At 39.0% G+C, this 26336-nt stretch overlaps 1 protein-coding gene across 1 annotated transcript in view; it reads left to right on the forward strand.

The window, feature by feature from the left end:
• The window catches only part of LOC123502143 (kielin/chordin-like protein), a 71634-nt gene that overhangs the window by 39811 nt on the left and 5487 nt on the right, over positions 1 to 26336 (forward strand). Inside the window, exons 15-24 of the mRNA XM_045251363.1 lie at positions 175 to 294; positions 1061 to 1184; positions 2189 to 2296; positions 4638 to 4795; positions 5591 to 5770; positions 6080 to 6196; positions 7750 to 7888; positions 9116 to 9228; positions 10908 to 11091; positions 12221 to 12297. Coding sequence (XP_045107298.1) covers positions 175 to 294; positions 1061 to 1184; positions 2189 to 2296; positions 4638 to 4795; positions 5591 to 5770; positions 6080 to 6196; positions 7750 to 7888; positions 9116 to 9228; positions 10908 to 11091; positions 12221 to 12297 — 1320 coding nt within the window. The remainder of the gene's footprint in view (positions 1 to 174; positions 295 to 1060; positions 1185 to 2188; positions 2297 to 4637; positions 4796 to 5590; positions 5771 to 6079; positions 6197 to 7749; positions 7889 to 9115; positions 9229 to 10907; positions 11092 to 12220; positions 12298 to 26336) is intronic.

Raw genomic sequence — 26336 nt, forward strand, 5'->3', positions numbered from 1 at the left:
TTATATATGTTTTTCATTGCTACGCTTACACTGCCCTCCATGTGTTTTTTAGTGTTACAATAGTTAGGTTTTTGTGTCTTAGATTGTAACTTTGCAGTACCATAGCATAATGTGTGTGTGTGTGTGTGTGTGTGTGTGTGTGTTGTTAAATTGAGACATTGTTTGCCTGGACAGATGAGAATCATGTGAGTGGCCCAGAATGTGAGGGAGATGCCACCTGGAAGCAAGACTGTAACTGGTGCACCTGTGGGGACGGCCTGGCTCTCTGCACCAGGATGGCATGCCTCAAGGAAGGTGAGGCACTGCACCACAGTGACACCAGCCAGTCTTGTTGTGTTTGCAATAGACTAAGATAGGTTACATTGTGTTAGGCTCTTTCATTGATTTTTACATAATATGACTAGATATTTAACCCTTAAAAGACCAGTGGTGGTGATGATAGGACTGGCCTTTCAGTGTTTAACATTGAAAACATCCTGCAGTCACACACACACACTTAGCCTGTAATGGAAGAGAGAGAATGAAATAGATTTTGCATTCATCAAGCCTTTCTCTTTCTAACAATGTCATCTTGATGTGGATGTGTAGTGGTTATAGAGAGACATTGAGTTGAAGAGGAGAAACTTTTGAAGGGAGTGAGTAGTTTGCCATGTGTCCATTTCACCTAGTTGGGTGTGGCTTATGCCTAATGAAAATAGGTGTTCTAAGGTTTCCTTTTAAGGTACATAGTACTAAACAGTTTATTGAGTTTCTGCCTTGTTGCAGTCTCACTAAATTGTGTACCAAGTGGTTGAGTGTAAGTTGGTAATACATATGGCATTAAGGTACAAGGGTGGGAGGGAGCCAGTGTATTTCATCAAAGCCTACTAAACAATCACTAGAATTATAAAACGCTATTATCTTTCATCATTACAGCTAAGTTAACTATCATCATATAATAATGGAAGCACCCTTGAAAATACCAATAACCTCCACTAAAGTCTGCCATAAGCAATAGGGGTAAGACACTGAAATGTTAATGAGAGCCACCCAATAAGTCTTTCCCACTCAATATCTGCAGCGAAGAAGCCGTGTGTGGAGGGAACATCGTGGCGGAACGACTGCAACATTTGTCGCTGCTCCAATGGCTTTGTCCTGTGCACCAAGAAAGCGTGCCCTCAAACTGGCCAGGAAATACCATGCCAGTAAGTAGACTTGGGACCTTGGCATTGTGGTGTAGAGAGCACATATAACAAGAGTGACATATGCAAAATTTTCAGAATCAATAACCAAGATAGATCAAGAAATACTGGGTTCAAACTTGAAAGAATTATATATTTAAGAAAAGTTATAGGAAGAGATTGGTTTTCAAATAGAGTAGCATATGAATGAAATAGACTCACTCATCAGATTATTAGTGCTGAGTAATTAGGGAGCTTTAAAAGAACATTGGACAAATTTATGGATGGAGATGATGGGTGGATGTGTTTCATAGAGGGACTGCATTGTGTGGATCTGATGGGTTCCTGCAGCTTACTTTATTTTCTTTTGTTCTTAACTACAATTGCACATTTGCACAAAATAAAGCAAACTCAGACAACTACCTCAACTTTCTGCATCACTGTTCTGTCTTGGTCTTTATGGAACTCTCTAAATAAAGTGGTTCATTAGTTCATATTAGTTTTGGGTATGAATTTCACTGGATTTCTAAGACAAAGATTAGAGCAAGTACATCTTTTTGTTGGTCTTTCATCCCTTTCTCTGGTAAAGTCTGGAACTTCCTACTTGCTTTTGTATTTCTCTTCCTATAACTTGAACTCTTTCAAGAGAGAGAGAGAGAGAGGTCTCAAGACACTTGTCCTCCAACTGTGGATAATCTATTTGACTGTTCTCTTTATGGACTGGCACATAAGGGGCCTTTCTGATCAATTAATTAATTAATTTGTTTCTGTTTTGTTGTCCTAAGTCAGAGCCTCACTCATAAAAAGTCATTCTTCCATGATACTGTATTCTGGGGTCATCTTGAGGAATGGAACTGCTCTTTAATATTTTCACTAATTATTGATTCGGAAATATTCTTTAGAATTTTAGGTTCAAGGGAAAGTGAATGTTGATGTGTGTGAAGCACAAGACGGTGCTTACCATGACTGGCATCATTCTTTTCCTGTTGAGTTTTAGTGATGTTATGCATACTTGTCTTAACACACAGAGGAGAATCCTGTGGTCCCAGCCAGCTGCCAGCGCTGTGTAGCCTCCCTCCTGTGCGTGAGGGACAGTTCAGTTGCGCAGCCTTCTTCCCTAAGTGGACGTACTCCAAGTGAGTAACATCAGCATATCTTGTATCTATGTGGGTGTATGCAGACCTGAGCTACAAAAAAAATGTCTTGCCTCCATTTCAATGTTTCTTCACACTTTCACTCATTTTATATACATACAGTGCTACATTCTTTATCTCTGCCACTTCTAGTCTATTACTGCTCATCTGTATTTCTGTGAAAGAAGTTGTACCTTTTAAACATGACTGAAGTGTTTCTCTATGTAAGCTTTGTTGTGTCCTACCAAGCATCTACCATCTCACTCCCTAGAATTGGTGGATCTTTCTTTAATTGTTTTTCAGGTTTTATTCACAAAGTTAATGTGTTAATGTTTCTGCTATAAGTGGTCCTTTTTAGCTTTCAAAATTTTTATTAATTTATGTATTTATTTTCATTTATTTTATTTATTTATTTATTTTTTTCAATATTTCTATTTTAGTTTTATGTTTTAATTATCTCTCTCTCCTTCTTTTCCTTGCATCTCTTCCTTAATTTTTTGTCTATTACTCTCCAATAATATATCTTTTCTTCTTGTTCTGTTCTCAGGGAGTCTTTTTCTTAAGCTTCATTCACGAAATTACTTTTTTTTTCCCACTCATCAAAGTTTAAATCCTTTTTACCCACATTTCTTCATATTTTTGGATTGTCGAGAGCCTCTACGCCACTGCTAATACCTCTTTCACTCTCATCTGTGACTTGAATCTTATTTTGAGTGGCCTATACAAGGTCTTGTCTATCTATCTTCTACATATTGTTTACTAACTTATACATTGTTATTAGATCTCCTCTTTCCCATCTATCCTTCAAAGTTGGTTGTTCTATTTCTGTCAGTCTTTCTTCATAGGAAATATCCTTTATTTCTAGCACCATCTTTGAAACAGTTCTTTGGATTTTTTCTAGTTTCCTGATGCCTTTCTACCTCTTTGGTGTCCAGACCACTGTGTATTTAACTAGTTGTATTTACCTAGTTGTAGTTTTATAGGGCCTGGGCTTTATGCTCGTGTGGCCCCGTCTCCATATCTACACTTATCCAATCTTACTTTTAAAGTATGCACACTCATTGCAGACGCTACTTTTTCATTTAAACTTTTCCACGTCTCAATACATCTTTGCGGGAAACTATATTTTTTAACATCTCTCAGACATCTTCCTTTTCTTAGCTTTTTACTATGCGATCTTGTGCTTCGAATGTCATATTCTTCTCTCAGGATCAGTTTTTCATTATCCATTTGGTCCATTCCGTTGATCAATTTATAAACTTGTATCAGATCTCCTCTCTCTCTTCTTTGTTCCAGGGTTGGCAGATCTATAGCCTTTAGTCTCTCCTCATATGTTATCCCTTCAAATTCTGGAACCATTCTTGTAGCCATTTTTTGTAGTCTCTCCAACTTCCTTATGTGTTTCTTTTTATGAGGGGTCCACACTACTCCTGCATATTCCAATCTGGGTCTTATTATAGTACTTATCAATTTCTTCATCATTTCTTTGTCCATGTAGTGAAATACTACTCCAATATTCCTTAGCAAATTATATGTTTCTCTAAAAATTCTATCAATATGGCTTACCGGTTGATTGTTTTCTTCCATCGTCACTCCTAAGTCCTTTTCCTTTTTTACTTTCTCTAGTTCTACTCCATCTCCCATCTTATAGATTCCCACGGGTCGTCTTTCACTCTTTCCCATTTCCATGACATGGCTTTTGTTCATATTGGATTCAATTTCCCACTTTTTACTCCATTCCCAGATCTTATTTAGGTCTTCTTGCAGTATTTCACAATGTGTGTTTGTGTGTGTGTGTGTGTGAGTGTGAGTTGTGCTTTACAGTGTCAGAAGAAAGCTTATTTTGTCCTGTCTCCATATCTATATTTGTCCATTATCTCTGTCTGCCATAACCACATTTTCACTTGAGTCATTCCATTTGTCTATATTTCAATGTGGGGAAGCTGTTTCTTAATATCACCATAACACATACCCTTCTTGATATTATTTATGTGTCCTCTTATACATATGTGTGTATGTGTGTGTGTATGTATTTACCTAGTTGTAGTTTTACAGGGCCTGGGCCTTATGCTCGTGTGGCCCCGTCTCCATATCTACACTCATCCAATTTTTCCGTAAAACTATGCACACTCATTGCTGACACCACTTCTTCACTCAAACTGTTCCAAGTCTCAACACATCTTTGCGGGAAACTATATTTTTTTTATATCTCTTAGACATCTTCCCTTCCTCAGCTTTTTACTGTACGATCTTGTGCTTCAAATGTCATCTTCTTTTCTCAGGATCAGATTCTCATTATCGTGTGTGTGTGTGTGTGTGTGTATCAAGACCATGTTGTTTGCAGGAATGAAGGAGCGTGCATTCAGATCGTGTATGGTGGATGTAGGGGCACTGAAAATCTGTTTGATACTGAAGATGAGTGTAAGGCAGCATGTCCCTCCACTACCACAACCGCCACCTCCTCACCTCAGATTAGACGCACCAATGCTCTCGCCAAAACTAGTAAGTATGGTTTGTGTAGATCAGAAATAGCATTTGATAAAGATCCATTTTTTTTTTCTCAGCTACTTTAGCAAAGCCTTGTGAAAGTTATTACAGTTCTCAAGGGTGTTTTTGTGATTATAGTGATAGTTTAAACAGTTTGTAATATTACTGCAAAAAGAATACTCATGATCAGGACTAGCTTGGATAGAAATTATTGGTGTTTTCCAGAATGTTTTTGATTATAGTGATAGTTCATGAAAGATTCTGCAATATTAATAAGCAATAGATAAGCAGTCATGAAAACATAACTTACTGACTTTTAACAAGCTGTGGTGGAGCTTATTGCAGTTTCAAGGATGTTTTCAGGATTAGAGTGATAATTTGATAAGAATTCTATTTTATTTGGAAAACTGAACTAACTAGCCTTTTTAAAAATATCTTTTTTATAGAAACCATAAAAAGTACAGATGTATGGAGCAATCTAGATTTGGAGATAGCAGATTCAAAAAGTAGGGATACATGGATTCAAGGCTAAGGTGGGTATTAAAATATGAGATAGAATAACATGAACATACCTCTTTTCAAATAAAGCACAATTAGGCTAACACACACACATCCGGACTGGACATAGAGGTGGTGTGTGCAAAGTCTATACACGACTTTAAGAAAAAATTAGACACTGTGAGATACAGAGATGGGAAAGCACGAGCATAGGCTCCCCTCCCGTAAAATACAACTAGGTAAAGCTAGGTAAGTACACACACACTTCAAAGAGTTACACCACACACTAGTAACCATCCATCACTCACTCAGATTTAGGTGAACGGTGCCAGCTCCCCATAATAAGTGGTCCCTGCTTTGCTGCCTTCTTCCACTATGCCTACAACAGCACCAGTGGCCGCTGTCAGGAGTTCCTTTACGGAGGGTGTGGGGGCAACGACAACAACTTTGAGACGAAGGAAGAGTGTGTGGCTGCCTGTGAGAATAGTCAAGGTGAAGCTCTTGTGCTCCTAGTCTCTGTCTGTGAGGAGAGTCCAGGGGAAATACTAGTGACTCTTTTGCTGCTTGTACAGTCATGGTTATAAGAAGTCAAGGAGAATTTTGTGACTGTTTCCATACTGTATAAAAGCAAACTTATAACTCAGTGACTCAAATAGAATCTATGGGATTAGGATGTATACTATGTACTTACCATCTCTCTCTCTCTCTCTCTCTCTCTCTCTCTCTCTCTCTCTCTCTCTCTCTCTCTCTCTCTCTCTCTCTCTCTCTCTCTCTCTCTCTCTCTCTCTCTCTCTCCCTCAGCTGAGGAAGTTTGTGACAGGTTCAAGTGTCCGTGGCAGCTGTGGGACCATTACCTGGCCAAGGAGTGTGTGCCGCAGTACACTGGGGATTCCTGCTGCCCAACCTCCTTCCAGTGCCGTGAGTAACAAGACACACTCCTTTCAGTCCAAGCTTTCCTTCACACACACACACACATCTTTCCTTCCTTTGTGTGTGTGTGTGTGTGTGTTTCACTGTTTGATCTGCTGCAGTCTCTGACAAGACAGCCAGACGTTACCCAACGGAACGAGCTCAGAGCTCATTATTTCCGATCTTCAGATAGGCCTGAGACCAGGCACACACCACACACCGGGACAACAAGGTCACAACTCCTCGATTTACATCCTGTACCTACTCACTGCTAGGTGAACAGGGGCTACACGTGAAAGGAGGCACACCCAAATATCTCCACCCGGCCGGGGAATCGAACCCCAGTCCTCTGGCTTGTGTGTGTGTGTGTATATACCTAGTTGTAAATACACAACTAGTTAAATACACACACACACACACACACACACACACACACACACACTGAGCAGTCATGTCGTTGATGCGGTGTGTGTCAATCAGATGAAAGAGAGATATGACAGGAATGGACAAGGAGACAGGACACAGAGAGCTTAGCTCGGGCCCTGTAATACACAAATAGGTAAATACAAATAGGTAAATACACACACCCCGGGCGGAGCGAAGACGGTTGGGCGGTCTTTTCACACCCATGCCCCTGTCCACCCAGCAGTGAATGGGTACCGGGTGTCAGTCGAGGGTCGTACCTCGCCTCCCGGGTGATGGTCTGGCACCTCCGTGCGGAGCTGAAGGGTCGCCGCCCAAGCACCCAGGTCCCCAACCCCCGAGGAAAGGTTCATTCCCAGTACTCACTCGTTGGCCTCACAGCCTCAGCAACTCAGCAAGGAAGTCTCTAGAAACACACACACAAAGGAAGGGAAGATGTCTGAGAGTGGAACCACAGTTCGAGTGTAGGCTGGGCTTCCTCACTCAGGGCAATGGTTTCCTAGCAGGTGGGCTTTGAGATAGGAGGTACCCCAAATAGTACCCCCTTTAGCCCATAAATTCCTGTGAAAAGCCCACATGGTATAAATAGAAAAAAAAAAAAAAATAAAATAAATAAAATATATATATATATATATATATATATATATATATATATATATATATATATATATATATATATATATATATATATATAGTTTCGAAAAGATGTGTTGAGACATGGAACAGTTTGAGTGAAGAAGTGGTGTCAGCAATGAGTGTACATAGTTTTAAAGAAAAGTTGGATAAGTGTAGATATGGAGATGAGGTGAATAACACACACGCACACACACACCGTGTAGTGTAGTGGTTAGCACGCTCGACTCACAATCGAGAGGGCCGGGTTCAAATCCCGGGGCGGTGAGGCAAATGGGCAAGCCTCTTAATGTGTGGCCCCTGTTCACCTAGCAGTAAATAGGTACGGGATGTAACTCGAGGGGTTGTGGCCTCGCTTTCCCGGTGTGTGGAGTGTGTTGTGGTCTCAGTCCTACCCGAAGATCGGTCTATGAGATCTGAGCTCACTCCGTAATGGGGAAGACTGGCTGGGTGACCAGCAGGCGACCGTGGTGAATTACACACACTAACCCTTCTCCTCCTTCCAGCAAGTGCCAGTGAGAGCCAGAAGGACTCCAGCAAGTGCCACTACCGGGGTGTGTCTTACAGTGTAGGGGATTCAGTGCCAGTGGACAACCCTTGCTCTGCTTCCTGCATCTGTGGCATGTCCCATGATCCCACCGGCCGGTGAGTGCACAACTATATGATAAATGAGGGAATCTGCAATGTGGCAGTCCCTGTATGAAACTTACTTAATAATAATGTTCAAAGCTCTCGATTGCCTCAGTAGCACCCAGTTATTGAGTTTATTCCTTATCTAACACTGCAGGTATTTGAAAAACAATTCTTTCCTATCTCTTCTTTGAATTTATGTTTTCTCAGCATTGAACCTATTATTTTCTGTCCTATTCTGATTACTGGCCCAGAGAATAGTGCTTATGTCAGCTTTGTTATGTCCCCTCTGCCACAGTTATATTGAAAACAACATTCTCATATGTGTGTGCATCTTTCTCAGCTGATCTTTAATAGAGAACATTGGAAGTTACTGGGGTTCACATGAGTGTTTTCATATTTTGAGCATCATCAGTGGGAATAAAAACCCATTCAAATACCACTGGAGACTTAACAGGGTCTAGTGGAGAGTAATGGGTTTTAAGAGTGTTTTCATGATTATAGTGATTATTCAGCAAAGATTCTGCTCCAATAGTGAGAACAGACACCCATGAAACACAACTAATCATCTCTGTGGACATTGAATTTTTCTTATGAGAAAACAAAGTGTTTCATGATCCAAGCCTTAATATTTACATGAAATGTAAATATTACATATTTCAGTAATGTTAGATGTCTAAACACACCAAAACACATTAGCAAATTTTCCTTTTTTTTAAGTTATAAGTGTGAATTATATGCCATCATGAAGAGTATTTAGTGTTAAGAAATTTGAGATAACATCAAAAAATTAATTATATTATCAGAGAACTTTCTGAGTTTGATGGTAATTACACATTTTCTAACACTGAAGTGTACAATACCATTTATCAAGGAATTTACAGTTTCATGTGCCAGAGTGTAGTATTTGTGTAGTGATATTCTTTTAATTATACTTTGTGCCTCTTGGCTAGCAATTCTGTATGTGAGGTTAGTGGTCAGTGTGAGTGTTGTGCAGGCTGCCTTGAAGTACAGAAAAAAAGGCAAATTTATGCTAGCAATGAAATCTCATGTCAAGAGGAAAGATACAGCAGGAAACTTAACAAAAGAAGAAATAGCAAAAGAAAAAAAAAAAAAAGTAGATGGAGACAATTTGTTAGCCGAGAAATGTCATGTTGAGAGGACACTCCAAGAAACTCAACAAAAGAAGCAAGACAAGAAAAGATGTGAAGAATTAATATGAAGCGTGTGTTGCCTTTCCAGCCCAGCAGTGAACTGTGCCAACGTGGAGTGCCCCGAGTTGTTCCGTCCACCCCAGCCCGGCTGCCGGCCACTGTACAGGGCAGACTCCTGCTGCGCCTATGACTATGAGTGTGGTGAGTGTGTGTGTGTGTGTTTGTGGTTATTTACTTGGTGAAATCTATTACAGAATAGAATTAAGCTTGCGGTGCCCTGTCCTCAAAATTAAAGTACGTATTATATTTTCTTAATTTTCAAGTAGACTGCTTACTCGTATATCATTTCCTGTGGCACATCTTACAAGATGAAGTCAAACTTGTATTGTTCTGTCTTGTAAATCAAAGTATCATATATTTCTTAAGATGTATGTATACACTGTGCTGTTTTCACACACATTAATTGTTACCTTTTGTGATAATATGTGTTTCTGTATAGACTTGTTTGTATCTGTTACAGGATGCACTCAAGCTTGTGCAATGGCCTATCCTTAGCTTTATGCTAAATTTACTGCTGTTACAACCAGGTTTGGCCCTTCTCACAGCTGCCACTAACTTGGGTCAGCTCCCCTTAGCCAATCCCTGCATAGTTTAGTGCAGGCCACAAGTTTAATTAACCCAGGCACCTGCTGGTTGCCCTTGGCCTCTTAACCACACCACCATTTTTTCTTTATTTATTCATTTTTTTTATAATTTTTATTTAAGAATGAAGACTGGCCAAGGGCAACAAAATTGTGCTAAAAAAAGCCCACTTAGGTGCCGGTCCCCAAACAATTTGAAAAGAAAATAACTTGAAAGGGACTCCATGGTTGGTAAAGGAGTCTTTTCACTTCAAAATTTTGCGTGAAGAATGTATGTGTAGTTAGAGGCATGTAGTTTTCTGTGAAGAGAGAGAGAGAGTTGTCTTTAGAAGCAGGCTGTGACTGGCCCCATGTGTTGTGAGATACAAAGGGAAACAATCAGTGAGGTCACAGCTGGCTTTAATGATAAGCCAGCTGTCACCTCATTGAACGTTTCACTCTGTGTCTCACAACACAGGCAGTGACTGAGCATCACTGCCTGGCTGTTCACCGCCATGTTGAGGTTCCACCAAACAAACACATAGCATGATGAGTAAAACAGTTGTGCAGGTCAGGAAGTGACCTGACCTTATGACCTCACTAAACCAGTGGAGGGAAGGACCACATGTCCACTCACCTTGGCACTGTTGGCAGTCAAAGGTCAACCGTCCATCTGGAATGTGTGTGTATTTGATTCTTGTAACTCACAGTGCCTGAGCTACGCTTGTGTGGCCGAGCCTCCACATCTAGACTTGTCCAGTTTTTCCTTAAAGTTGTGCTCACTCTTTGCCAATACTACATCCTCACTTCCCTTGTTCCAGACTTCTGTATTGCTCTTTGGGAAACTGTATTTCTTTATGTCACTCAAGCATCTTCCTTTTCTTATTTTTTTGTTGTCTGTATGTATAAAACCGGTTTTCTAGTTCTCTCAGCAGCAGTTCCTTATTATCTATTTCTTCCATGATATTCTACAATTTATAGAATAGTATTAAATCTTACCCTCTCTCTTCTTTGTTCCAGTATTAGCAGATTTGCTTCCATAAAGCTGTCTTCATATAGTGATTTTTTTCAGCTCTGGAACCATCTTCATTGCCAGCCTGTGTATCATTCCTAGTTTTTTTTTTTCCCATGTTTGTTGTTGTGCAGAGACCACATTGGTTCATTATGATATCTTTTTTATCAAATCAGTATCTGGGGAAACGTTGGAAGGTACAATTGCTCAGTGTTATGAGATGATAACTTGATTTCCTCTGACCACAGCTGACCCTGGCTCCCCTGTCCCAGTACCTCGAGCTGACACTTGCTCGTGGCAGAACAAGACTTACCTGGAAGGCTCCAAGATGTTTTTTGATGACCATCCATGCCAGTCTTGCATTTGTGGCCCAGGTTTTACTGGCCCCAATGGCCCAGGCTGCTCCAGGATTGACTGTGGATTAGAATTCAGGTAAATTTGCTGGTATTGACTTAATTAATCTATTGCTGCTTGAGATTCATTTGTAAAAAGACTCAAGTTTTCTCTCACTTGTAGAAACACCTGAGTTTCTCACTCTTAGCAGGAGGTGCAACCTAACCAAACCTAGTTGGCAATTAAAAATTTGATGTGTTGCACTGAAGGCAGGACAAATAAAATCTTAAAAATCAATTGCTATATTTTTATATATATATATATATATATATATATATATATATATATATATATATATATATATATATATATATATATATATATATATATATATATATATATATATATATATATATATATATATATATATATATATATATATATATATATATATATATATATATATATATATATATATATATATATATATATATATATATATATATATATATATATATATATATATATATATATATATATATATATATATATATATACACACTTTGTTGAGTGTAGATCCAACAAAGTGTACTGTAATATTTATTGTTATGGCCCTGGAGCATCAGTAGCAGTGTCTGCTTCCACCACTCACCGCCAGGGTGCATCTAGAGCCTCCTTTGAATTTGCATAGAAACCTAAATTTGGCCAGAGAGTAATTTTTTCACTCCATCTTAGAAAATTTGCACTATTGGGAAATTTGGATGAATAGACTTTTACTGTACTCATAATGAAAGGTTCATTCTGATAAGAGAAGTATAACTTGTTGCTGTTCCACACTCAAGAGAGTAAGATTATGCCACATGATTTAAATCAAAAATATTTTTTTTCATAGAATGTGGGTGATTTTGAAAATTTAAATCAGGAAATTTTTAAAATTTTAATGAGTTAAGAAATAAAGAACCATGATTCAAATAAGTGCTCAGTTTTCTCATGCTCACCACATTAATTCATTGTGTGTGTGTGTGTATGATGTGAATATGTGTACCTGAAAGAATATTTTGCAGCATTATTGTTACTTTCATGTTTTAACATTTACCTTTCTTTCCATCATCGATTCCATTGATCTCAAATATTTCTCAGTTTACAACAAACTGACAAAGAAACATAGATAGTGCTGGTGTGGGGGAAGACAACTTCTTATTAATACAAGTGTATGTTCTCTCGACAGATACACATTGGAGATCAATCAAGGCTGCACACCCATCTTCTTTGAGTCCAACTGTTGCCCCATTGACTGGATGTGCCGTGAGTATTTTGCTTGCTTGTCCTTACTGAGGTGTGGAGAGTACAGTGTCTGAGGTGTGTGTGTGTGTGTGTGTGTGTGTGTGTGTGTGTGTGTGTGTGTGTGTGTGTGTGTGTATTTACCTAATTGTATTTACCTAATTGTAACATACGGGAAAAGAGCTATGCTCGTGTTGTCCCGTCTCCATATCTATTAATGTCCAGCTTTTTCTTAAAATCATGAATATTCCTTGCGTTGACCACTTCCACGTCTAAACTATTCCATGCTTCCACCCTTCTATGAGGGAAGCTATATTTTTCACATCTCTCCTATAAGTGGCCATTTTAGTTTTTCCCATGCCCTCTCGACATTCTTCCATTCCACATACACAGATCTTCCCTATCCATTTTTCCATGCCAATCATCACTCTGTATATTGCTATCAGGTCTCCCTTTCTTCTGTTTTCCAGGGTTGGAAGTTGCATTCTTTTCAGTCTGTCTTCATAAGTCAAATCTCTTAAGTCAGGCACCATTTTTGTTGCAGCCCTCTGTACTTTCTCTAGTTTCCTTATGTGTTTCTTTAAGTTCGAGCCCACTGTATTGTTGCATATTCAAGCCTCGGTCTTATCATTGCAGTAATTATTTTCTTCATCATTTCTTCATCTAGATATACGAACGCCACTCTTATGTTCCTCAATAAGTTCAATACTTCTCCAATTATTTTGTTTATATGTCTCTCTGGCGATAGGTCATTGGTAATTGTCACCCCAAGGTCTTTTTCTTCATGACTGGTTTTATGTCTTCATTTCCTATCTTGTACATACTCCTGATTCTTCTTTCACTCTTGCCAAACTCTATTTTCTTGCATTTTGTCGTGTTGAACTCCATTTGCCATGTACAGCTCCATTTCCATATTCTGTCCAAGTCTTCCTGGAGTAGTTCGCAATCTTTGTCACATCTCACTTTTCTTAACAATTTTGCATCGTCTGCAAATAGGCTCACATAACTGGACACCCCATCCACCATGTCATTTATGTAGACTGCGAACATTACTGGTGCCAACACTGATCCCTGTGGAACTCCACTCTCCACCAATCCCCATTCTGATGGTCTGTCCTTAATTATTGTTCTCATTTCTCTTCCTACCAAAAGTCTTCCATCCATTTTAGTAAACTGCCATGCACTCCTCCTACCATTTCAAGTTTCCAGATCAGTCTCTGGTGTGGTACCTTATCAAAGGCCTTTTTTAAATCCAGATATATTCCATCAGCCCAACCATCTCTTTCCTGTATTACATCTATCACCCTCGAATAGTAACATATCAGGTTTGTCGTGCATGAACGCCCTTTTCTAAAACCAAATTGACACTCACAAAGTATGTCATTTTTCTCCAAGAAGTCTGTCCATCTATTCTTCACCACCCTCTCACACATCTTAGCTACCACACTTGTAAGTGACACTGGTCTATAGTTCAATGGGTCTCTCTTGTTACCTGATTTATAGATTGGGACAATGTTAGCTCTTTTCCAGTCTTGGGGCACTACACCTTCCCTTAATGAGGCATCAATTACTTCACAAACTTTTTCTGCCAATTGCTCCTGCATTCTCTTAAAATCCATCCTGATACCCCATCAGGTCCCACAGCTTTTCTCACTTCTAAACTCCCCATCATGTTCTTGATCTCCTCCACAGTTACTTGAAACTCCTTCATAATCCCTTTCTGTTCCATTACCAGTGGTTTGTCAAAAGCAGTCTCCTTTGTGAATACCTTCCGAAAGCATCCATTCATAGCCTCTGCCATTTCCTGGGATCTTCACTGCATACTCCATTTACTTCTAAACTTTCAATACTTTCTCTATTTTTGATGTTGTTGTTCACATGTCTGTAAAAAGCCTTGGTTGGTCTTTACATTTATCAATTATATCCTTTTCTTGTTTCTTTCTTTCTTCTCTTCTAATCAACACATATTCATTTCTTGCTCTTTTGTAACTTTCCCACTGCTTAATCCGTCTTTTCCTTCTCCACCTCTTCCATGCATCCTCTTTTCTTGTTCTAGCCTTTTCACATCTATCGTTAAACCAGTCCTGCTTTCCAACTTCTATGTTGTCTTATTGGTACAAATTTTTCTCACCTTCTTTGTATATTTTTATAAATTCCTTCCACTTTTCATTTGCTCCTTAGCACTCTTGAATTTCATCCAATTTGTCTCTTGAAAGAATTTCTTTAGGTTTCCAAAATCTGTCTTGGCATAATTCCATCTTCCCACTTTATATTCTTCATTTCTTCTAGATTTCTCTTCGTCTATCACCTTGAACTCCAAAACTGCATGATCACTCTTTGCTAAAGGGCACTCCACCCTCATCTCCTCAATGACCATTGGCTCTGTACTAAAGACCAAGTCCAGTCTTGACGATGCTCCCTCTCCTCCAAACCTAGTATCTTCTTTGACCCACTGAGTTAACACATTTTCCATTGCCAGTGTCAATAGTGTATTTCCCATGTTGTCTCTGATCCTTCCATTGACCAGTCCTCCCAACACACCTCTTTACAATTAAAATCTCCCATCATTATAGTTCGTTCACAGCCACCCAACATTTCTTCCAGACATGTTCCTGTATCACTTATCATTTCTTCATATTCCTGTACTGACCATGCATTTGTCTTAGGTGGTACGTACACCACTATGTAGTGCCTCTTTTTCCTTCATTAGTTTCTGCTCTGATCTTTAGCACTTCTGCCTTTCCCATACCTTTTTTCACTTGATCCACCTTTATATCTTTTTTAACCAGCAACATCACTCCTCCTCCCATCTTACCTACTCTATTTCTTTTCCAAACATTATATTTCCTTCTCCAACCTTCATCAGGTCTTCTCCTCTCTCAGTTTTGTTTCAGTAAGACCCACAATATCTGGGTTCTTGTCCCTCAAGTAATCGTTGAGTTCTAAAATCCCCGATATCACTCCATTTATGTTGGAATACATTACATTTCGCTCATATGTAAGTTTCTTTAGTCCTTTCTTGCTGTACTTTTCTGGGTTATGAACCACTTCCTCAGTCTCATATCCAAGATTCTCCAGAAAAACTCTTTCTTCTCCTCTTCTGTCCTCTCTTCATTTTTTCAAAGCCTCCTTTCTCAACTCATTTAACATTTCTCTTTCCTTTTCACCGAGATCTCTTCTCAACCAAATCTTCCTTGTTGTTTCCTGCTGGGCTAGCCTCCATGACTTCTCCACCAATTCATCTACATCCTTTTGTGACTTAAGTTTGATTCTTATTGGCCTCATACCTTCTCTTGTGAACTTTCCAATTCTATGGAAGTCCTCTATTTCTTGTACTAGGTCTTTTCCTCCTCCTGCACCACATTAATGATATTATTTATCACCTTTTTATGTTTTTCTCTCTCCATTTTACTCGGTGTCTTATCCTCCTCCACACCAAATATCACCACACATCTCTTTTTGTCTACAGTTTCCCTCACCAATGTCTCATTTGACTTAATAACCTTCACCACTTTCTCAGCTATCTTCTCTTCTATGATCTGTTGATCTATAATTTCAGCAAGGCCCAAAGTTTTCTCCCCTGACTCTTTGATTTCCTTTTCCAGACTTGCAACTTTGTAATTTACCTCCTTTCTTTCCACTTCCTGACTTTTTTTCCATTCAGCCTGCTTCTCCATCACTTTTCCTAGAGATTCTCCACATTTTCGCAATTCACTTTAATTAGCTTAACTTCCTCTTTCAGTGCTGCATTTTCCTTCTTCATATCGGCACAGTCTTTTTTACATTGTCATAACTCGTTTCCAGGCCCTCATACTTTTCAAACAGTTTTCAATTTTACCTTCTAACTCCAGAATTTTCTTCACATAAACGCTCTTCTCCATTATTCCTTGAAACCCTGTGAAGTCTGATTCCTCTTTCGAGTTCACGGCCGCCATGTTGCGCAGATGTAAACAAACCAGCTGATGGCTCAAACGCAGGCTACAGTTTATATTTACCTTCACTGGACATTATTTTGCTAATCAACAGTTAACATGACTATATGGAGACGGGACAAACATTACCAGCTCCTTTCCCACCTTGGTTACTCTTAGGTAACTGTAGAATTATAGATGATTGCTCTGGAGCTCAGCGACCACCTCCGCCATCGACGATGTCCCGTGTGTGTGTGTGTGTGTGTGTGTGTGTGTATTTACCTAATTGTATTTACCTAATTGTAACATACGGGAAAAGAGCTATGCTCGTGTTGTCCCGTCTCCATATCTATTAATGTCCAGCTTTTTCTTAAAATCATGAATATTCCTTGCGTTGACCACTTCCACGTCTAAACTATTCCATGCTTCCACCCTTCTATGAGGGAAGCTATATTTTTTCACATCTCTCCTATAAGTGGCCATTTTTAGTTTTTTCCCATGCCCTCTCGACATTCTTTCATTCCACATACACAGATCTTCCCTATCCATTTTTCCATGCCAATCATCACTCTGTATATTGCTATCAGGTCTCCCCTTTCTCTTCTGTTTTCCAGGGTCGGAAGTTGCATTCTTTTCAGTCTGTCTTCATAAGTCAAATCTCTTAAGTCAGGCACCATTTTTGTTGCAGCCCTCTGTACTTTCTCTAGTTTCCTTATGTGTTTCTTTAAGTTCGAGCCCACTGTATTGTTGCATATTCAAGCCTCGGTCTTATCATTGCAGTAATTATTTTCTTCATCATTTCTTCATCTAAATATCGAACGCCACTCTTATGTTCCTCAATAAGTTCAATACTTCTCCAATTATTTTGTTTATATGTCTCTCTGGCGATAGGTCATTGGTAATTGTCACCCCAAGGTCTTTTTCTTCATGACTGGTTTTATGTCTTCATTTCCTATCTTGTACATACTCCTGATTCTTCTTTCACTCTTGCCAAACTCTATTTTCTTGCATTTTGTCGTGTTGAACTCCATTTGCCATGTACAGCTCCATTTCCATATTCTGTCCAAGTCTTCCTGGAGTAGTTCGCAATCTTTGTCACATCTCACTTTTCTTAACAATTTTGCATCGTCTGCAAATAGGCTCACATAACTGGACACCCCATCCACCATGTCATTTATGTAGACCGCGAACATTACTGGTGCCAACACTGATCCCTGTGGAACTCCACTCTCCACCAAGCCCCATTCTGATGGTCTGTCCTTAATTATTGTTCTCATTTCTCTTCCTACCAAAAGTCTTCCATCCATTTTAGTAAACTGCCATGCACTCCTCCTACCATTTCAAGTTTCCAGATCAGTCTCGGTGTGGTACCTTATCAAAGGCCTTTTTAAATCCAGATATATTCCATCAGCCCAACCATCTCTTTCCTGTATTACATCTATCACCCTCGAATAGTAACATATCAGGTTTGTCGTGCATGAACGCCCTTTTCTAAAACCAAATTGACACTCACAAAGTATGTCATTTTCTCCAAGAAGTCTGTCCATCTATTCTTCACCACCCTCTCACACATCTTAGCTACCACACTTGTAAGTGACACTGGTCTATAGTTCAATGGGTCTCTCTTGTTACCTGATTTATAGATTGGGACAATGTTAGCTCTTTTCCAGTCTTGGGGCACTACACCTTCCCTTAATGAGGCATCAATTACTTCACAAACTTTTTCTGCCAGTTGCTCCTGCATTCTCTTAAAATCCATCCTGATACCCCATCAGGTCCCACAGCTTTTCTCACTTCTAAACTCCCCATCATATTCTTGATCTCCTCCACAGTTACTTGAAACTCCTTCATAATCCCTTTCTGTTCCATTACCAGTGGTTTGTCAAAAGCAGTCTCCTTTGTGAATACCTTCCGAAAGCATCCATTCATAGCCTCTGCCATTTCCTGGGATCTTCACTGCATACTCCATTTACTTCTAAACTTTCAATACTTTCTCTATTTTTGATGTTGTTGTTCACATGTCTGTAAAAAGCCTTGGTTGGTCTTTACATTTATCAATTATATCCTTTTCTTGTTTCTTTCTTTCTTCTCTTCTAATCAACACATATTCATTTCTTGCTCTTTTGTAACTTTCCCACTGCTTAATCCGTCTTTTCCTTCTCCACCTCTTCCATGCATCCTCTTTTCTTGTTCTAGCCTTTTCACATCTATCGTTAAACCAGTCCTGCTTTCCAACTTCTCTATGTTGTCTTATTGGTACAAATTTTTCTCACCTTCTTTGTATATTTTATAAATTCCTTCCACTTTTCATTTGCTCCTTAGCACTCTTGAATTTCATCCAATTTGTCTCTTGAAAGAATTTCTTTAGGTTTCCAAAATCTGTCTTGGCATAATTCCATCTTCCCACTTTATATTCTTCATTTCTTCTAGATTTCTCTTCATCTATCACCTTGAACTCCAAAACTGCATGATCACTCTTTGCTAAAGGGCACTCCACCCTCATCTCCTCAATGACCATTGGCTCTGTACTAAAGACCAAGTCCAGTCTTGACGATGCTCCCTCTCCTCCAAACCTAGTATCTTCTTTGACCCACTGAGTTAACACATTTTCCATTGCCAGTGTCAATAGTGTATTTCCCATGTTGTCTCTGATCCTTCCATTGACCAGTCCTCCCAACACACCTCTTTACAATTAAAATCTCCCATCATTATAGTTCGTTCACAGCCACCCAACATTTCTTCCAGACATGTTCCTGTATCACTTATCATTTCTTCATATTCCTGTACTGACCATGCATTTGTCTTAGGTGGTACGTACACCACTATGTAGTGCCTCTTTTTCCTTCATTAGTTTCTGCTCTGATCTTTAGCACTTCTGCCTTTCCCATACCTTCTTTCACTTGATCCACCTTTATATCTTTTTAACCAGCAACATCACTCCTCCTCCCATCTTACCTACTCTATTTCTTTTCCAAACATTATATTTCCTTCTCCAACCATCATCAGGTCTTCTCCTCTCTCAGTTTTGTTTCAGTAAGACCCACAATATCTGGGTTCTTGTCCCTCAAGTAATCGTTGAGTTCTAAAATCCCGATATCACTCCATTTATGTTGGAATACATTACATTCCGCTCATATGTAAGTTTCTTTAGTCCTTTCTTGCTGTACTTTTCTGGGTTATGAACCACTTCCTCAGTCTCATATCCAAGATTCTCCAGAAAAACTCTTTCTTCTCCTCTTCTGTCCTCTCTTCATTTTTTTCAAAGCCTCCTTTCTCAACTCATTTAACATTTCTCTTTCCTTTTCACCGAGATCTCTTCTCAACCAAATCTTCCTTGTTGTTTCCTGCTGGGCTAGCCTCCATGACTTCTCCACCAATTCATCTACATCCTTTTGTGACTTAAGTTTGATTCTTATTGGCCTCATACCTTCTCCTGTGAACTTTCCAATTCTATGGAAGTCCTCTATTTCTTGTACTAGGTCTTTTCCCTCCTCCTGCACCACATTAATGATATTATTTATCACCTTTTTTATGTTTTTCTCTCTCTCCATTTTACTCGGTGTCTTATCCTCCTCCACACCAAATATCACCACACATCTCTTTTTGTCTACAGTTTCCCTCACCAATGTCTCATTTGACTTAATAACCTTCACCACTTTCTCAGCAATCTTCTCTTCTATGATCTGTTGATCTATAATTTCAGCAAGGCCCAAAGTTTTCTCCCAGACTCTTTGATTTCCTTTTCCAGACTTGCAACTTTGTAATTTACCTCCTTTCTTTCCACTTCCTGACTTTTTCCATTCAGCCTGCTTCTCCATCACTTTTCCTAGAGATTCTCCACATTTTCGCAATTCACTTTAATTAGCTTAACTTCCTCTTTCAGTACTTCATTTTCCTTCTTCATATCGGCACACTCTTTCATTACATTGTCATAACTCGTTTCCAGGCCCCATACTTTTCAAACAGTTTTCAATTTTACCTTCCAACTCCAGAATTTTCTTCACATAAACGCTCTTCTCCATTATTCCTTGAAATCCTGTGAAGTCTGATTCATCTTTCGAGTTCACGGCCGCCATGTTGCAGATGTAAACAAACCAGCTGATGGCTCAAACGCAGGCTACAGTTTATATTCACCTTCCTGGACATTATTTTGCTAATCAACAGTTAACATGACTATATGGAGACGGGACAAACATTACCAGCTCCTTTCCCACCTTGGTTACTCTTAGGCAATGGTAACTGTAGAATTAGAGATGATTGCTCTGGAGCTCAGCGACCACATCCGCCATCATGATGTGTGTGTGTGTGTGTATTTACCTAATTTACCTAATTGTAACATACGGAAAAGAGCTATGCTCGTGTTGTCCCGTCTCCATATCTATTAATGTCCAGCTTTTTCTTAAAATCATGAATATTCCTTGCGTTGACCACTTCCATGTCTAAACTATTCCATGCTTCCACCCTTCTATGAGGAAGCTATATTTTTCATCTCTCCTATAAGTGGCCATTTTAGTTTTTTCCCATGCCCTCTCGACATTCTTTCATTCCACATACACAGATCTTCCCTATCCATTTTTTCCATGCCAATCATCACTCTGTATATTGCTATCAGGTCTCCCCTTTCTCTTCTGTTTTCCAGGGTCGGAAGTTGCATTCTTTTCAGTCTGTCTTCATAAGTCAAATCTCTTAAGTCAGGCACCATTTTTGTTGCAGCCCTCTGTACTTTCTCTAGTTTCCTTATGTGTTTCTTTAAGTTCGTGTGTGTGTGTGTGTGTGTATTTACCATTGTATTTTCAAGCCTCTTTATCTTGTGTGTGTGTGTGTGTGTGTGTGTGTGTGTGTGTGTGTGTGTGTGTGTGTGTGTGTGTGTATTTACCTATTTGTGTATTACAGGACCCAAGCTAAGCTCTCTGTGTCCTGCCTCCTTGGCCACTCCTGTCATATCTCTCTTTCATTTGATTGACACACACCATCAACGACATCACTGCTCAGTTTATTCCACTTATCAATACTATCAAACTGTATTTCTCACGTCATTTAGACAGATGTCTTTTATTAGTTTTTTTCCATGTCCTCAGATGATTACTTGTGGTCACCTTTATCAACTCTCTGTCCAATATGTCAATCTTGTTCACCAATTTATACATAGTTATCATGTCTCCCCTTGTTCTTCTCTCTTCTAATGTGGTCAGCCCCTGTTTCCTCACTCGTTCCTCATAGTCTAACTCCCTGAGTCCTGGTACCATCCTTGTTGCCAGCCTCTGTACCCTTTCCACCTTCTTCACATTTTTCTTCATGTTGACCACAAGCTGCATATTCTAACTTCTTATTAAAGTGCATAGTATCTTCTTCATCATTCCTTCATCTAGGTAGTGGAATGCAAGACCAATATTTTGAAGCATGTTATATGTTTTCCAAAATATCTTGTTAATGTGTTTCTCCGGTGACAAAGTGTTTTGCACAGTTACTCCTAAGTCTTTCTCTTCATTGGTCTCTTCAATTTTCTCATCACCCAGTCTGTAATCCCTGTTTGGTCTGTATCTACTTCTTCCCATTTTCATAACATGGCTCTTGTTTATATTAAATTCCATCTACCACTCTTTACTCCACTCATATATTTTATCAAGATTTTCCTGTAACTTGTTACAATCTTCCACATTCATTACTCTCCTCATAATTTTAGTATTGTCCACGAACATATTCATGTAACTGTCAATTTCTACTGGCATATCATTACCATAAATAAAAAACATGATGGGACCAAGCACTGACCCTTGTGGAACTCCACTGGTTACCTTTTTCCACTCTGACTTCTTTCCTTTCACCACTGTTCACATTTCTCTTCCCACTAAGTAATTTTCCATCCATTTTGCTAGTTTATCACTTACTCCTCCAATCTTCTTTAGTTACCACATCAGTCTATTGTGTGGCACTTTATCAAAAGCCTTTCTCAAGTCCAGGTAAATAGCATCCTCCCATCCCTCTCTATGTTGTAGTATGTCAGTCACTCTTGAATAAAAACTTAATAAATTGGATACGCACGATCTTCCTTTTCTGAAACCAAACTGCCTTTCACTCAGAATGTTTTAACTTTCTAGATACTCACTCCACTTAGCTTTAATTACTTCTTCACATACATGTATTCACCTAGTTGTATTCACCTAGTTGTAATTTTACACCTTATCATACTCTTTGTCTCCATATCTACACACATCCAACTTTCTTTAAAACTATGCACACTGCTGACACCATCCTCACTCAAACTATTCCATCCACACATCTCTGTAAACTATATTTCTTCACATCCTTCAAGCATATTCCTTCTATCTTTTTACTATGCGATCTGTAGTTCTATTTAAATTTTCCTCTCTCAACATCATTTGTTCATTATCCACTTCATCCAAACCATTCAACAGTTTATAAACCTGTATTAAATCTCCTCTTTCTCTTGTTTGTTCCAGCAAATTCATTTCTTTTAATCTCTCCTCATAGGTCATTTCTGCCAATTCTACCATTTTGTTGCCATTCTCTGCAATCTCTCCAACTTCCTTATATGCTTCTTTTTTTACCAAACCACTCCAGCATATTCCAATCTTGGTCTAATTATCGTACTAATTAATTTCTTCATCATATCTTTATCCATATAATGAAAGGCTAATCCAATATTTCTAATCAAATAAACATCTTGTCAATATGAGCCTCAAACTGTCCATGGTCTTGTATTATCACTCCCAAATCCTTTTTCCTTTTCCACCTTTTTCAACACTACTCCTTCACCCATCTTGTATGACCCTCTTGGCCATCTTCCACTCTTCATCTCCATTACATGACTTTTGCTCAGTGTGTGTGTGTGTGTGTGTGTGTGTGTGTGTGTGTGTGTGTGTGTATTTACCTAATTGTATTTACCTAATTGTAACATACGGGAAAAGAGCTATGCTCGTGTTGTCCCGTCTCCATATCTATTAATGTCCAGCTTTTTCTTAAAATCATGAATATTCCTTGCGTTGACCACTTCCACGTCTAAACTATTCCATGCTTCCACCCTTCTATGAGGGAAGCTATATTTTTCACATCTCTCCTATAAGTGGCCATTTTAGTTTTTCCCATGCCCTCTCGACATTCTTCCATTCCACATACACAGATCTTCCCTATCCATTTTTCCATGCCAATCATCACTCTGTATATTGCTATCAGGTCTCCCCTTTCTCTTCTGTTTTCCAGGGTTGGAAGTTGCATTCTTTTCAGTCTGTCTTCATAAGTCAAATCTCTTAAGTCAGGCACCATTTTCGTTGCAGCCCTCTGTACTTTCTCTAGTTTCCTTATGTGTTTCTTTAAGTTCGAGCCCACTGTATTGTTGCATATTCAAGCCTCGGTCTTATCATTGCAGTAATTATTTTCTTCATCATTTCTTCATCTAGATATACGAACGCCACTCTTATGTTCCTCAATAAGTTCAATACTTCTCCAATTATTTTGTTTATATGTCTCTCTGGCGATAGGTCATTGGTAATTGTCACCCCAAGGTCTTTTTCTTCATGACTGGTTTTATGTCTTCATTTCCTATCTTGTACATACTCCTGATTCTTCTTTCACTCTTGCCAAACTCTATTTTCTTGCATTTTGTCGTGTTGAACTCCATTTGCCATGTACAGCTCCATTTCCATATTCTGTCCAAGTCTTCCTGGAGTAGTTCGCAATCTTTGTCACATCTCACTTTTCTTAACAATTTTGCATCGCCTGCAAATAGGCTCACATAACTGGACACCCCATCCACCATGTCATTTATGTAGACTGCGAACATTACTGGTGCCAACACTGATCCCTGTGGAACTCCACTCTCCACCAATCCCCATTCTGATGGTCTGTCCTTAATTATTGTTCTCATTTCTCTTCCTACCAAAAGTCTTCCATCCATTTTAGTAAACTGCCATGCACTCCTCCTACCATTTCAAGTTTCCAGATCAGTCTCTGGTGTGGTACCTTATCAAAGGCCTTTTTTAAATCCAGATATATTCCATCAGCCCAACCATCTCTTTCCTGTATTACATCTATCACCCTCGAATAGTAACATATCAGGTTTGTCGTGCATGAACGCCCTTTCCTAAAACCAAATTGACACTCACAAAGTATGTCATTTTTCTCCAAGAAGTCTGTCCATCTAGTCTTCACCACCCTCTCACACATCTTAGCTACCACACTTGTAAGTGACACTGGTCTATAGTTCAATGGGTCTCTCTTGTTACCTGATTTATAGATTGGGACAATGTTAGCTCTTTTCCAGTCTTGGGGCACTACACCTTCCCTTAATGAGGCATCAATTACTTCACAAACTTTTTCTGCCAATTGCTCCTGCATTCTCTTAAAATCCATCCTGATACCCCATCAGGTCCCACAGCTTTTCTCACTTCTAAACTCCCCATCATGTTCTTGATCTCCTCCACCGTTACTTGAAACTCCTTCATAATCCCTTTCTGTTCCATTACCAGTGGTTTGTCAAAAGCAGTCTCCTTTGTGAATACCTTCCGAAAGCATCCATTCATAGCCTCTGCCATTTCCTGGGATCTTCACTGTATACTCCATTTACTTCTAAACTTTCAATACTTTCTCTATTTTTGATGTTGTTGTTCACATGTCTGTAAAAAAGCCTTGGTTGGTCTTTACATTTATCAATTATATCCTTTTCTTGTTTCTTTCTTTCTTCTCTTCTAATCAACACATATTCATTTCTTGCTCTTTTGTAACTTTCCCACTGCTTAATCCGTCTTTTCCTTCTCCACCTCTTCCATGCATCCTCTTTTCTTGTTCTAGCCTTTTCACATCTATCGTTAAACCAGTCCTGCTTTCCAACTTCTCTATGTTGTCTTATTGGTACAAATTTTTCTCACCTTCTTTGTATATTTTATAAATTCCTTCCACTTTTCATTTGCTCCTTAGCACTCTTGAATTTCATCCAATTTGTCTCTTGAAAGAATTTCTTTAGGTTTCCAAAATCTGTCTTGGCATAATTCCATCTTCCCACTTTATATTCTTCATTTCTTCTAGATTTCTCTTCGTCTATCACCTTGAACTCCAAAACTGCATGATCACTCTTTGCTAAAGGGCACTCCACCCTCATCTCCTCAATGACCATTGGCTCTGTACTAAAGACCAAGTCCAGTCTTGACGATGCTCCCTCTCCTCCAAACCTAGTATCTTCTTTGACCCACTGAGTTAACACATTTTCCATTGCCAGTGTCAATAGTGTATTTCCCCATGTTGTCTCTGATCCTTCCATTGACCAGTCCTCCCAACACACCTCTTTACAATTAAAATCTCCCATCATTATAGTTCGTTCACAGCCACCCAACATTTCTTCCAGACATGTTCCTGTATCACTTATCATTTCTTCATATTCCTGTACTGACCATGCATGTGTGTGTGTGTGTGTGTGTGTGTGTGTGTGTGTGTGTGTGTGTGTGTGTTTACCTAGTTGTATTGTACAGGGTTCAAGTGGGGCTCATAGTGTCCTGTCTCCATATCTCCATTTATCTAATTTTTCTTTAAAGTTATGCACACTATGTGCTGCAACAATTCCATTATCCAATGCATTCTATTTTTCCACCATTCTGTGTGGAAAACTGTATTTTCCAACAACCTTCACACATTGCCTCATCCTGATCTTCTTTTCATGTCCTCTTGTCCTTCCATCCTCTTCTGCCAAAAGCACCAGGTCTTCTTTGTTTATCTTTTCAATGTCATTTACTATCTTATACATTGATATTAGGTCCCCTCATTCTCTTCTATCTTGTAAGGTTGGCAGTCCCATTTCCTTTAGTCGTTTTTCATATGTGAGGTCCTTTAATTTCGGCACCATCTTTGTAGCAATCTTCTGTATCCTTTCCAGTTTTCTTATATCTTTTTTTGAACATGGAAAACATACCACTGCTGCATATTCCAGCCTTGGGCGTATCATGCTTGTGATGATTTTTTCATCATATCTTTATCCATGTAATGAAATGCCACTCTTATATTAGTCAACATCTTTTATGATAGTCCAAATATCTTATTTATGTGTTTATCAGGGCTCAGATTTCCTTGTATGATCACTCCAAGATCTTTTTCTCTTTAGTCTTCGTTATTTGCTCCTCTCCCATCAGATAATTCCATACTGAT

The sequence above is a fragment of the Portunus trituberculatus genome, chromosome 10, assembly GCF_017591435.1.
Source record: "Portunus trituberculatus isolate SZX2019 chromosome 10, ASM1759143v1, whole genome shotgun sequence".
Lineage (NCBI taxonomy): Eukaryota > Metazoa > Arthropoda > Malacostraca > Decapoda > Portunidae > Portunus > Portunus trituberculatus.